General features: G+C 56.8%; 1 protein-coding gene across 1 annotated transcript in view; it reads right to left on the reverse strand.

Moving 5' to 3' along the window:
* Nucleotides 1-1,774: 1,774 nt before the first annotated feature.
* The window catches only part of ADCY10 (adenylate cyclase 10), a 68,835-nt gene continuing 58,343 nt past the window's right edge, over nucleotides 1,775-12,266 (reverse strand). The window contains exons 27-34 of the mRNA XM_082702618.1: nucleotides 9,978-10,182; nucleotides 9,803-9,899; nucleotides 8,783-8,898; nucleotides 7,865-7,982; nucleotides 6,621-6,761; nucleotides 6,060-6,255; nucleotides 2,849-3,037; nucleotides 1,775-2,179 (exon numbers count right to left, since the gene is read on the reverse strand). Coding sequence (XP_082558744.1) covers nucleotides 2,018-2,179; nucleotides 2,849-3,037; nucleotides 6,060-6,255; nucleotides 6,621-6,761; nucleotides 7,865-7,982; nucleotides 8,783-8,898; nucleotides 9,803-9,899; nucleotides 9,978-10,182 — 1,224 coding nt within the window. The 3' untranslated portion in view covers nucleotides 1,775-2,017. The remainder of the gene's footprint in view (nucleotides 2,180-2,848; nucleotides 3,038-6,059; nucleotides 6,256-6,620; nucleotides 6,762-7,864; nucleotides 7,983-8,782; nucleotides 8,899-9,802; nucleotides 9,900-9,977; nucleotides 10,183-12,266) is intronic.

Below are 12,266 nucleotides of genomic sequence, written 5' to 3' on the forward strand. Positions count from 1 at the left end.
GGATATACACATGCCGCACCGATTGGACATCTCCACCTGGCCTGCCCCGCCCCTACATCCGGGGTCCACAAGCACGTTGCACTGGGAGGGGCGGGCCCTTACACCAGGAAGAGACAATGGAACCCAAAGGACTCCTTTCTGAGGCAGCTCAGCTAAGCCTTCTGAGAGGCTTTCCTGGGTGCTGCTCCCAACCACTCGATTCTTACCCTGCCCACGGCGGGGGCTTCACTGGTGGCCTGCTTCCTCTAGCGGCTTCATGAGCTGGTCAAGGGCAAGGATCGGCCCTTTATGTCTTTGTGTCCCAGCCTCCCCTCCATAATCCGTTCCTGGTACGTTGGGACTGTCGAGACGTGTTGGTTGGGTGAGTGAGTGAATACAATGATGTACGAAATCATGAAGTAAGAAAACAAGTAATTTTTATGTAGCGAGTCCCCAGCTTCCAGATGACCCAAAAGCTTTGAAGGGGATGATACTCCCATGCAGGTTACCCTTGGATGTGTGGGGTTTTTTTTTAAGATTTTATTTATTTGACAGAGAGAGATCACAAGTAGGCAGAGAGGCAGGCGGAGAGAGAGCAGGAAGCAGGCTCCCCGCTGAGCAGAGAGCCCGATGCAGGACTCGATCCCAGGACCCTGAAACCATGACCCGGGCCGAAGGCAGAGGCTTAACCCACTGAGCCACCCAGGCGCCCCTACCCTTGGATGTGTTTATTTTAAAAGCAGTCCTCTGTCAAATAACGTTTTTTACTTGGACGGCACGTCGCCTTTTCCAACACCTTTCCCCTCTGTCACCGGCGAGCCTCACACGTGTGCGGAGACAGGGAGGTTCGGAGACAAGCCACGGGAATCGAGCTTGAGTGCGGCAGAGCGGCTGGAGTTCAACCCTGTAATTTCCCGGGCTGCTCGTCTTCCCACCGTCCCAGGCCCCCAGGCCTCTGCAGCACAGCTGTGCCACCAGGATGAAAAACATACCCTCACTTAGCAGGACAGTGAGATACCGGCCTGGGGGCACTGCCGTGGAAGTCACCGGGAGAAATCTGGGCGCGCACGACAGGAGGGCAGGTCCCTCCTGTACAGGTTCCAGGGGAACCTGCTCCGGGACCAGAAGACGGCTGGAACCCACGAGTGGAAATCCTGGGGCACCTGCTTGAGACTGCCGCTGGGGCCCGTGGGGGGATCCGGCACAGCGGCTGGGCCGTGCCGCGGTGGGCTGGGTCTCCATGGGTCCCACACACGCAGGGGCACGAAATGCCACTGAGAACACTGCTGTCTGTGGCGCCCCTGGGGCTGCGCCGGGTTCAGGTCAGGATCCCCGAAGCCGTGCTCTCGCTCACTCTCTGTGAAAAGCTGATACAAAACAACTGTTCTGTCTGCCAGCAGGAGAGAGACTGTCTGCAGGTGGCTCCCCGCGTCTGGGACACGCACCTGAGTGCTACCGCCTCCCCCCACCTTTTTTTTAAGATGTTATTTATTTATTTGACAGAGAGAGATCACAAGCAGGCAGAGAGGCAGGCAGGGCCGGGGGGAAACAGGCCCGCTGCCGGGCAGAGAGCCCGAGGTGGGGCTCGATCCCAGGACCCTGAGACCATGACCTGAGCCGAAGGCAGAGGCTTCACCCACGGACGGCGCCCGAGCGCGGTCACTTTCTTAGGTCAAACAAGCGGGCTCTGAGCTGCGCCTGTGCCCACCTTGGAGCCGCTGGTGTTTCAACCGCAGCGAAACCCGGTTCCACCAAGAGCGGCTGCTGCGCGCACAACAGACGGACGCCGAGACGCGTGAGTAACCGTCGGTTTAATGGGTTCACCCGGAGTGTGTCTGTCCCCGCACGGGCTGCGTGGGCCGCAGTGAGCTGGGTGAGCCGGGGACGAGGGGCGGTTGGGCGAGGGGGGCAGGGCGTGACCCCACGGGCCCTGCGGACCCTCAGGGAGCGGCGGGGGACGCGGGAACCTGGGGACACCGGCAGCGGGGAAGGCGGCGGACCGGGTCCTCGCATCCGGCCGGAGCTGCCGTCCGCGGGGCTAGAACGGATTGTCCAGGATGTTGACCCTCATGAGGAACTTGTTTTTCTGCACGTCCTGCGCGCTCGCCTCGCCGGCCGCCACCTTCTCCCAGGACGGGAGGCGGGCGAGCGTCTGCGGCCAGCGGTCGTCCGTGCGCTCCGAACTCGAGTACCAGCGCTCCTGCGCGGGCGGGGCGGGGTCAGCGCGGGCGGGCCGGGGTCAGCACGGGGTCAGCGCGGGCGGGGCCGGGGTCAGCACAGGGTCAGCGCGGGCGGGGTTGGGGTCAGCGCCGGCAGGGCAGGGTCAGCGCGGGGGGGCAGGGTCAGCACGGGGCCAGCACGGGGGTCATTGAGGGCGGGGCCGGGGTCAGCACGGGGGTCAGTGCGGGCGGGGCCGGGGTCAGCGCGGGCAGGGCAGGGTCAGCGCGGGCGGGGCAGGGTCAGCACGGGGCCAGCACGGGGGTCATTGAGGGCGGGGTCGGGGTCAGCGCGGGGGGGCCGGGGTCAGCGCGGGGTCAGCGCGGGTCCGGGCCCTCGAGCCTCGGGGCCCCGCGCGCCCACCGACAGACGCCGACCCCGCCCGGCCGCCCGCGCGCAACCAGCCCGGGGAGGGCTCGGGGGGGCGCCGCGTGGGGCTCCGGAGGAGGGACGGGCCCGGGGGCAGGGCGGGGACGCGGCGAGGGCCACGGAGGGCGAGGGACGCTCCACGGGCCGCGAGGGAAAGACGCGGTGGCGCACGGGCCCGCCGCGCCCACACGGGCCGGGAAGGCCTCCGGGCCTGGGAAGCCGGACCGCCGCGAGCTCCCGCGGCCCCGGAGGCGGCTGTCCCGTCCCGGCCGGCCGCGCCTACCTTGCTCATGTTCAGCCAGCACCTCTCCAGCACGTTCCCCTGCGTCTCGGACAGCTGCAGGGCCGTGTTGAGGAACAGGTCGCAGTTCTGCCCGTCCCCCATCAGGATGCACGCGTAGGCCATCAGGTGGTAGAGCCGAGGGTAGAAGACGGGGCCGGTGGTGTTCTGGGCCACCAGACTCTCCAGGCTCTGAAGGAGACACGGCAAACCCGAATCAGAAAGCGGTCGCGGCTCCGGCCCGGACCACCTGGAACATTCCAAAGCTTCCGGCCAGGTGCGTTCCGGAGGCCTCCGTGGAAGCCGCGGCCAGGAGGGGACACGCGCAGGGGGGAGTCTCAGCTGACGGCCAGACCGAGAGTGAGAGGTGGGGGCTCGCTGAGAATACTCTTATTCTGATGACCAAAGCCGCAGAAGTTACTGTTCGGAACTCGGAGCTTAGCCTGAGAGCGCCCGGAAGCCTAGCAGCCAGAAAGAGCGCGTTGTCACGCTGGGTTACCGGCTCCCCACTCGTTCCTCCGTCCTTCCCCGTCTCTGAAAACAAAGCAAGCAGGCTGGATGGAGCCTGGTAGGAAGCAGAGGTGACAGGAGACGTGTCATCTTTCAGTCCCGGCCAACGGCTGCCCTCTAGGAATGTGGGCCTGGACTCACCAGATACACCAGTGTTTAAAAGAATCGGAAATTCAGAATTTTTATGTCGAATATCCCAGTGTTTGAATGCACCGTGTCCAGCTTAACCAAGACTTCTTTGTGAAGTATATATAGTTTTGCTTTGGGGGGGGTTAATTAATTTATTTATTTGGGAAAGAAAGAGAGAGAAAACAAGCTGGGGGAAGGGCAGAGTGAGAAGCAGGCTTTCCTCAGAGCAGGGAGCCCACCCCAGGGCTCAATCCCAGGACCCCAAGATCATGACCTGAACGGAAGGCAGATGCTTAACAGACAGCCACCCAGGCGCCCCTGTGCATATAGTTTTTCTTTTCTCCTAGTTTTATAATGCTATGAACCTGAAATCAACATCTTTATAGATAAATTTTTTTGCCATCTGATTATTTCCTTGTAATAATTCCCCGGGAGATAATGAGGCGTTGGGGCATCTGAAAGCTGTTTTGCCAGAGAACTCCCTGGGAAGTGTACGGGGGTCTCTCGGAGTAAGGATGGGTCTTCCTCACGTTTTCGCTAATTTCACCGTCAATGAACTAGTGTTTTACTGTGTTTTCGCACTTACTGCAGTATTACAGAGTCGGACCCAAAACGCTGAGGTTTCTGGACTGACCTCTTCCATATCCATTTAGTCCATTGATTAAACAAATGAAACATCTAGGGACTCCTGGGTGCCTCAGTCAGTTAAGCATCTGCCTTCGGCTCAGGTCACGATCTCAAGGGGCCTGAGATCAAGCCCCACAACGGGCTCTCTGCCCCGAGTGGAGCCTGCTTCCACCTCCGTCTGCTACTCTCCCTGCTTGTTCTCTCTGACAAATAAATGAGTAAAATCTTAAGGGGAAAAAAAAAGGAAATGAAACATCTACTGTGAACAGGACATTGTTCTGTGGGAGACACACTTTGCTCTCCATCTGTAGTCCTGTACTCTGTTTGCTCCTCCGTCACATCCTCCCAGCCCCAGGCCCCATCCCCTACCTGCTTCTCCAACTCTGAGAAACCCCAGACTCCTCCGGAGTGCAGAGAAGGGTTTTCCCGATGGTGCCTGCGGTATTTCGAACCGCCCTGGCTTTGGGACGTGGAGTTTCATCGCTCACTAACATGTGCTTCCCTTTCAGCACCTGCTGGTTTGTCTAGTGGATCTACACCGATTGCTTTGGCGGGACACATGGTGCATCTTTGCTAGTAACCGATCGCTAGGAGGGATAGTGAGAGTCAATTCGCTTGTCACAGGTAATGTGCCTGGTACTTAGGAGAGAGAGGACGTTGGAATAGATCACATGCAAGATGGTTAAAGAAAATAAACAAACACCTCTTTCTTCTGAGCGCCGTGGAGTCAAGCCTGTCTCAAGCCCCTCCTAAGTCCTTCTTTCCACTTAGGAATAGACGTTTACTCTATCAAATTACACAAAGTCACACAATACATAATAAATCCATTATGTATGTTATCAACCTGGGATCAACATCTTTATAGATAACTTTTTGTAGTTTTTTAAAATATTTTATTTATTTATTTGACAGAGAGAGAGATCACCAGTAGGCAGAGAGGCAGGCAGAGAGGAAGGGAAGCAGGCTCCCTGCTGAGCAGAGAGCACCATGTGGGGCTCGTTCCCAGGACCGAGATCATGACCTGAGCCGAAGGCAGATGCTTAACCCGCTGAGCCACCCAGGCACCCCTAATTTGTGTTGTTTAAGCTGTTAGGTTTGTGGTAACTGGGGACCTGGCAATGGGGACCAGATACACCTGTGCTCGGTGTTTAAGAGAACAAGGCAGGTAAGGGTCAAGCCCACGCGGAGATTCAGCTTCTCTCTCCCTTGGAGGGCTTGCCCTGTCCAGGCTGGAAACCCAGAGGCGGGCACCAGGTGTAACCTGCTCCGCAGTCGCACTCCCACAGCTGCACCTGCTGGTTACTACCTGTCAGCTGGCTGTTCTAATTACATGTGTATTTTTGCACTCAGCGCAATTTTGTTCAGTGAGTTGAAGATACGCACGTTCTGATGCTTACACTGAAGCATTTGAAAACTCACTTTACGAGTTTTTTTTTTAAGAAGTTCACTTAAAAGACACATTCAGGATCAGCTGAATATTTTAAACTTGCACGTGCAAAGACTTACCTATCAAGATGTCTATCACAGGAGCAGCAGGAAAATGCTACGAAAAAATTTCTGTCCCAGAACAGTTTGGCATAGTGTCTAACAAGATCTTTGAGATTTTATCTATAAGAGAAAACACTATGCTTCCCTTTAACTCGTGCTGTAGAAAACAATGTACTGACAGGAAACCATTCACAATTTATTTTGATCGCACATTTTATAAAAATGGAAACGTGCGTGTGTGCGCACACAGAAAAAACCTCAACAGCGGTGTCTCGATAGATCAAAAGCGGTTATCTCTGGGTAGTAAGGTTGTGGGCAATTGGTGTTTTCTTCAGATTCGGAGGGGAGGGGTTACCTTAAAAATTCGTACTATAAACATGTAAGTTCTGGAATCCAAAACAAGAATTATCATAAGGTGGTAGACAGAGTCCACTTAAGGCGCGGCTCAGCCTGGACTCACCTTGAGCAGCTCAACCCCGCTGTCCTGGGCATTCTCGGACTGACCCTCGATCTGCTTCTGAAGGTACAGGACTTCCCCCTCCATGTACCTACTGATCCCTTCGTAGTAGAGCGCGGTGGGCGTTCTTCTGGGCACCAGGTTTTTAGCTCTGCTGGAAAACTCGTGGAAGCTGTCCCAGTCCTGCAGCCGGGCATACCTGTGGCAGCACAGAACGAGGACGTGAACCCGGGGGCGCTCGGAATGGGCTGCGGTTCTGACCGGGGTCTCCCGGCAAGTCCAGCTCCCAGGACCTGGGCCGGGCAGCCGGCCGTGCGCTCCCCAGGGGGACCGTGGGCTGGGACGCCGGGCAGGATTAGAGCGGTTTGAAGCAAACAGGGTCCTCGGACACTCAGCTAACATTAGCAACCAGTCATTTAACTCTTTGGGCTGTTTTAAAGCAAAGGCAGTCGGACGCTTGGGGCTATAAACCCAGAACTTAGACACTGCTCCAAGTCCGGAGAGAGGTGGCCTAGGCCAGTGCTGCTCCAAGCGGGGGCCACAGACTGGGGTTACCAGTGTCACCTGATGCTCTTTAGAAAGGCGGGCTCGCAGGTCCCAGCCACGCCTGCTGAATCACACACGGGGGAGGGGGCAGGACGCCATGTGGACGAGTGTGAACCAGCTGTGCCCACTGAAGTGGACAAGCCCTGGCCTAGGCCACAGCTGTGGAGAGGAGATAGAGCAGAATAAAAATTAGGATGAGTTTTGGACCTTAGATTCCTTGACTATTCACGCACATGGGCAAGCTGTCTTGACTCTTTGGACCTGTAAGGGTAGTTAAGTTTTAGAGTTTGATTTCTCCAGGGAGTTTGTAACCGTGTTCTACTCAATCTGGGAACGTCTCTGGTGTGGGGCACTTTGCCTAGGAATGCCCCCTGCTGCCAGGTAGTCTCAGCACGACGCTGACAGACTGCACTAGAGGAACGTGTGGAGGAGACAGGAAGTCGACGGGGCGACGTGGGGAGTCGCTGGGGGAGGACGTCTGTGAACGTTCTGGAACCTTGCTGCTGATCTGCTTCCTTGAAGCTAGGACGGTAGCTGCAGCTTTCCTCAGGGAAAACCTTGATGGGTTAAAGGCGTGAAGCCCCAGGCTCGATGGGTTAATGGGTCACCAAGGGTGCTGCTTCCCCTCCCGCCATTTCCTTCCGTGCGTGGGAGCCCCGCGACCTGTCCTCCCCTGCTTCCCTCACTGCTCCAGGGTCCGGAGGGACGGCTGGTCGGTGACAGCGGGACCCGAGCTGGGCGGGGTAGCCCAGGACCTGGCCCTCTCCGTCCCGAGAGGCAGAGCAGCCCACCGGGAGCTTCGTGCGGCATCTCTCTGCCACGTGGGGGCCAGAGGCCTGTCTCACTGCGGCAGGACGGCGGCCTTCCAGAGCTGCCTGCTGAGGAGTGGGCAGGTCTGATGCTGGGGTTCAGAACTAGGACGCCCACCCCACTGCAGACAGCGGCCCGCGTCACTCCATCTCGGTGGGGCAAATGGTGCTGTTAGGCGTCTTCCTCAAGCCCCAGACCCTCCCAGTAGCAAGGCTTCTTCCTCTCTCCTCACCACACCTGTTGCACTGAACACAGCCCAGGGGGCCTTGCCTGGGGGGAGGAACTAGGGGGCCTCCAAGGCCCCTTCCAGTGGGAGCCCACACTGCCGCCTTCAATCTAGCTCACGTATAAATTGTAAATTCTTTTTCTTTTCTTTTTTAATCTCCTAGAAGTCTTCTTCAGGGTTCAACCTGTTCAAATTCGGGACTTCGGTAATAGGCGACCCCCGTTACCAGATAGCCACGGAGGAGTAGAGACCCAGGAGGATGCCGCTCTGGAACTTGAGGATTCTGTTGTCTTCGTTCTGGCGTATGAATTCCAAACATTCTTCAAACGTCTTATAAACAAACCCTAAAGAAGAGAGAAGCAGAAGAGCTCTGGTGGTGGGATGGCGTGGTCCTGCTGTAGCCTAGAGCCCCCAGGGGAACTTCCTGCCTGTGGGGAGAGCCCATAACCTCTGTTTACTTTATGAAGCGAGGGGGCCCTGTGGCAGGCCACAAGCTCGAGACCACACTGCCCAGAGGCCCAGCTCCCAAGCGAGCCCAGGCGGCAGTGCGGTCTGAGCCAGCCGTCCACCGGCAGCCCTGCAGGAGTTGGCCTGAGTGCGGCCCGGGGCCTGCCGTCTCCCCACCCTTGCCTCCTCGCTTGGCCGCAGCATCTGTATCCCTTCCCAGAATCCCATGGTGGGGGCTGAATGCCAGCTCGGCTCCCCGCGGTTCACTGTGGACACTGAGGCTGTACCCAGGAGTATCCAGGCAGAGCTTCTTTTCCAAACCTTCAAAGCTACCAGTGCCCAGACCCATGAGCCCTCCTGCCCTTTGTCCTAAAGCACAAAGTCTTTAGCATGTCCTGCTACCAAGGCCTATAGAAAAGGCACACAGAAGACCCTGTCGGTCCCTGTACTGGGGCGAGGTTGGTCTCACCCTTCAACGGGCAGCTCACACCCACGGTTTGTTTCCTCGGGACTGAACTGTCCTTCCTGACCTCCCAGATGGCTCCTCAGCTCTCCCACCACACTCTGCCCTTCCCAGGCCTAGAGGTCTTTCAAGCCCGAAGCCCAGTGGTCTCGAGACCCCAGCCCTGACCGCGGCCACACCCCACGGCACACCCACTGTCCCCTGCTTCCCTGCACATCCCCAAGCCACATGTACCAGAATAAAGCATGATGTCCAGGCAGACAAAGTAGAAGAATGCCTTGCTGAAGATGTGCTCCTCTGTTACCGAGAGGTCCCACAGCCACCCCAGCACCTGGATCAGTTGCTTGTTTCTGCGGCAGAGGAAGGAGGTGAGGCCAGGAGGTGCTGGAGGACAGGACGGAGCAGACTGCCGGCCTTGCTTCCATGGCACCCACGACTCCAGACCCAGATGGCCCCTACGCAGATTTCAGACCCACCCCCAAATCTCAGATGGACTCTTTGCTTAAACTGTTGTCCCAGACCTTTGTATCAGGACAACCAGAGTCAGGCCATGTCAGCTGGAGCTTCTGGCCCCGGTGCTCTTCTCTGGGCATTTGCCTCCCCTGTGAGGCTCTGCCCTTTCCCTCCAGAGAAAGCCTGATCCCCACAGCAGCATGGCTGACGGACCCTCCTGCAGTCACTGGCCAGAGCAGACAGACTAGGGATGTCATATGTGCGGGGGCGCCTGACCAGCTCGGTCAGGGTAGTGTGCGACTCGATCTCGGGGTTGTAAGTTTGAGCCCACGTTAGATGTAGAGAGTACTTTAAAGAATAATAACATCTTAAAAAGAAAAAGAAAAAAAAAAGAACGCTGTGCAAAGAACAGGAATTCCAACGACTAGGAGCGTCCATTGCATCTTACTGTAAACCCTGGTCCTCTGCCACCCAATGGCCAGGGTAAAGCCAGCCCTGGGAGCTCAATGACCATGGCTTCCTCCCTCTAGTTCTGAAAAATGCTTTCAGCTAAATACCTGCTTTTCTTTTCTTTTCTTTTCTTTCTTTCTTTCTTTTTAAGATTTTATTTATTTGACAGAGAGAGATGCAATGAGAGAGGGAACACAGGTGGGGGAGTGGGTGGGGGCAGTGGCAGAGGGAGAAGCAGGCTTCCCGCCGAGCAGGGAGCCCGATGCCGGGCTCGATCCCAGGACCCGGGGATCATGACTCGAGCCGAAGGCAGAGGCTTAACCCACGGAGCCCCCAGGCGCCCCTGCATACCTGCTTTTCAAGAAGAGAGATTTGCTGAGCCAGCAGAGGACTATGTAATGTCTGTTGGGGTTCCGCAGCAGTGCCCACATCTTGTGGGCTCGAGAGCCTGGGAAGGAAACCGTTCCGGTGTACCCCAGTGTGTTACATGTACCCCGCGTGCCCCTTCTCGCCCGACAAACCTTACCTAAGTCAATGGCCAAGTCCAAGTGACCCATTAGAAGCTTGGTGTAGCCCAGCGTATCGGCCACATAGGACACGATTTCGATGCCCACGCCTTTCAGGGGGAGGTTGAAGATCTGCTCCATGGCCATGAGTTCTTGTTTGAACCACATGCCCTGGTAGCCGGCCAGCTGGTGATGCAGCGCGTAGTCCAGGTAGGCCTTGATGATCTGAAACGGCAGCGGCGGGGCAGAGGAGGGCGACACTGAGGCGAACCGCGGCAGGAAGCCCAGGGTCGCTGCCCAGGGCTGGCCCGTGGACACATGTTTACTAAGCTTGAGGACGGAGCCGGTCCTTTGGGCAAGGCTCGGGCTGGGGGACAGACATCCGCCTGGGTCTCTGCTGCCTGTTTAGTGGACGATTCAGGACACGCTCAAGGGCTCCCACAGAGTCCTTGAGCCAAATATAAGGATGTTAATTTTGTGAACAATGAAAGCAGCGACTTCTCTATGTGACTGTACGACCGCAGAGCAAAGAGCTGGGCAGGGTTCGCTCCAGGGTGCGGTACGCCTCTGGGGGAGGAATCTGAGGGACAAGGGGGACTTTACTCTTCACCTTCTACGTCTCTGTGATGTTTAATTTTTAGAGCAAGGACGTCTCCTCCTGTTAGTTAATAAATAAGAAAAGGGGGTTTGGCTTGTTTGCTTTCAGAAAGAGGAAAGCGTGGTTGGAACGGAATCGAGAGACCTCCCCGGAAGTCCGCTGCTCCCTGAACGACGATTTTAAGCGGTCGAGTTGCTCCAGGGTATGAAAGCTTGGTGCGGGTGAGGAGGAGGCTGCTCCCGCTCAAGAAGGTTCTGATAGCCGAAGGGCTCGCAGTAAGGGCCGTCCATGGAGAGAAATTTAGGACAAGGGGCTTCTTTCCCAGAATTCTTCAAGTCACACACTGTGTTACAGACAGTACTGCGGGCACCTGTGCAGCCACAAAGCCCGTCGGAGGGGTTCTGTGCTCCTGGTCTGGGCTGTGTTTGCGGCGGGGCTGCCAGAGGGGATGGGCAGCCGGAAGCTGTGGGCCAGGAGCGGACGGCCAGGATGATGACATGTCCACCGCTGTACCGGAGCCCGGGACCCCTTGGATTTGGACCCAGAGCGTAGAGTCCAACTGCTTTACTTCTTGGAGAAAGTAGGAAGCTCAGAGGTTATGTGGCTTGGCAGCGGTCACACCATGGGGAGGGGAAGTTCCGGAAATTGCTCTCTGGGGGCTCATTCTGGTCCCTTCTGGTTCCAACAGTGAGTGTCTCGTCTGCTTCTGAGCACCCAGGTGACCACTTGCCAGGCTGCTCTGCCTTCCGCCACAGGCATATTGTTAACGAGCCTCCTTGGATTCACTTTCCAGTTCTGGCTTTCCCATCGCAGTCTCCTGTCCCCCAGCGCCACCGTGTTCTTAAGAGACAGCCCCAGTGGGGAGGGGGATGAAAGGATTTCATTCACTGAACGTTTGTGGAGACCCCACTATGTGCCAGACGTTGTTACTGAAGCTCAGGACATATAGGAAAGGTAACAGACGAGGACCCTGCTCGCACGGACATGGCAGGCCAGTAGTGGACGCAGGCGACACACCAGCAAGGGCGCCGACCAGATAATGTCAGCCGGTAATAAGAGCTACGAAAACGGAGGGAGGGGCTGGAGAGTCGGGGGGCCAGGTAGGCCCAGAAAGGCCTATGGAGGAGGTCACCGCAGGCTGATCAGCACAGAGCCTGGTAAAGGTCAGGGGATGGGCACTGTAGGCAAAGGAAATGTCCGCAGCAAAGACCCTACAAGGGGACTGAGCTGGATGTTTGAGGAGCCGGCAGGAGGTCTGATACGGCTGGCTTTAGTCGCTTGGGGAGCCACCGGAGGAGGACGGGCAGAGGCTGTTCTGACGGGCTTCGTAAACATTTCTGTATCCCGGGGTACGGGACGGCCCTAGTGCTGGGGACAGACTTATGGCTAGGAAGTCAAGTCCCTCCACCGTTTAGAGTGCCCTCGGCCATTTCCCTCAATTCCGGATCATCAGTCACTCCAAGAGGAAATCAGTGCCCCACAAGAAACCCAGACATGATGTGCTTTTTTCTAAAGGACCCGATCAATCTTTAGATGAAATGGCTTTAGTTTTGTGATCTTGTTTTGTCTTCCGGAGTTTTCCACGTCTAGCTAAAGATTTCCCAGTTTATCATTTTGTTGGGGCCAAGGGCCGGTTGCTCCCAGACAGGCCATCAAAACCCAGCACATTCAAGAAAAGCTTATTTTTTAAGGTTTAAACAAATTGATTTAT

This window comes from Mustela nivalis, assembly GCF_964662115.1.
Source record: "Mustela nivalis genome assembly, chromosome: 16".
In the NCBI taxonomy this organism is placed as follows: domain Eukaryota; kingdom Metazoa; phylum Chordata; class Mammalia; order Carnivora; family Mustelidae; genus Mustela; species Mustela nivalis.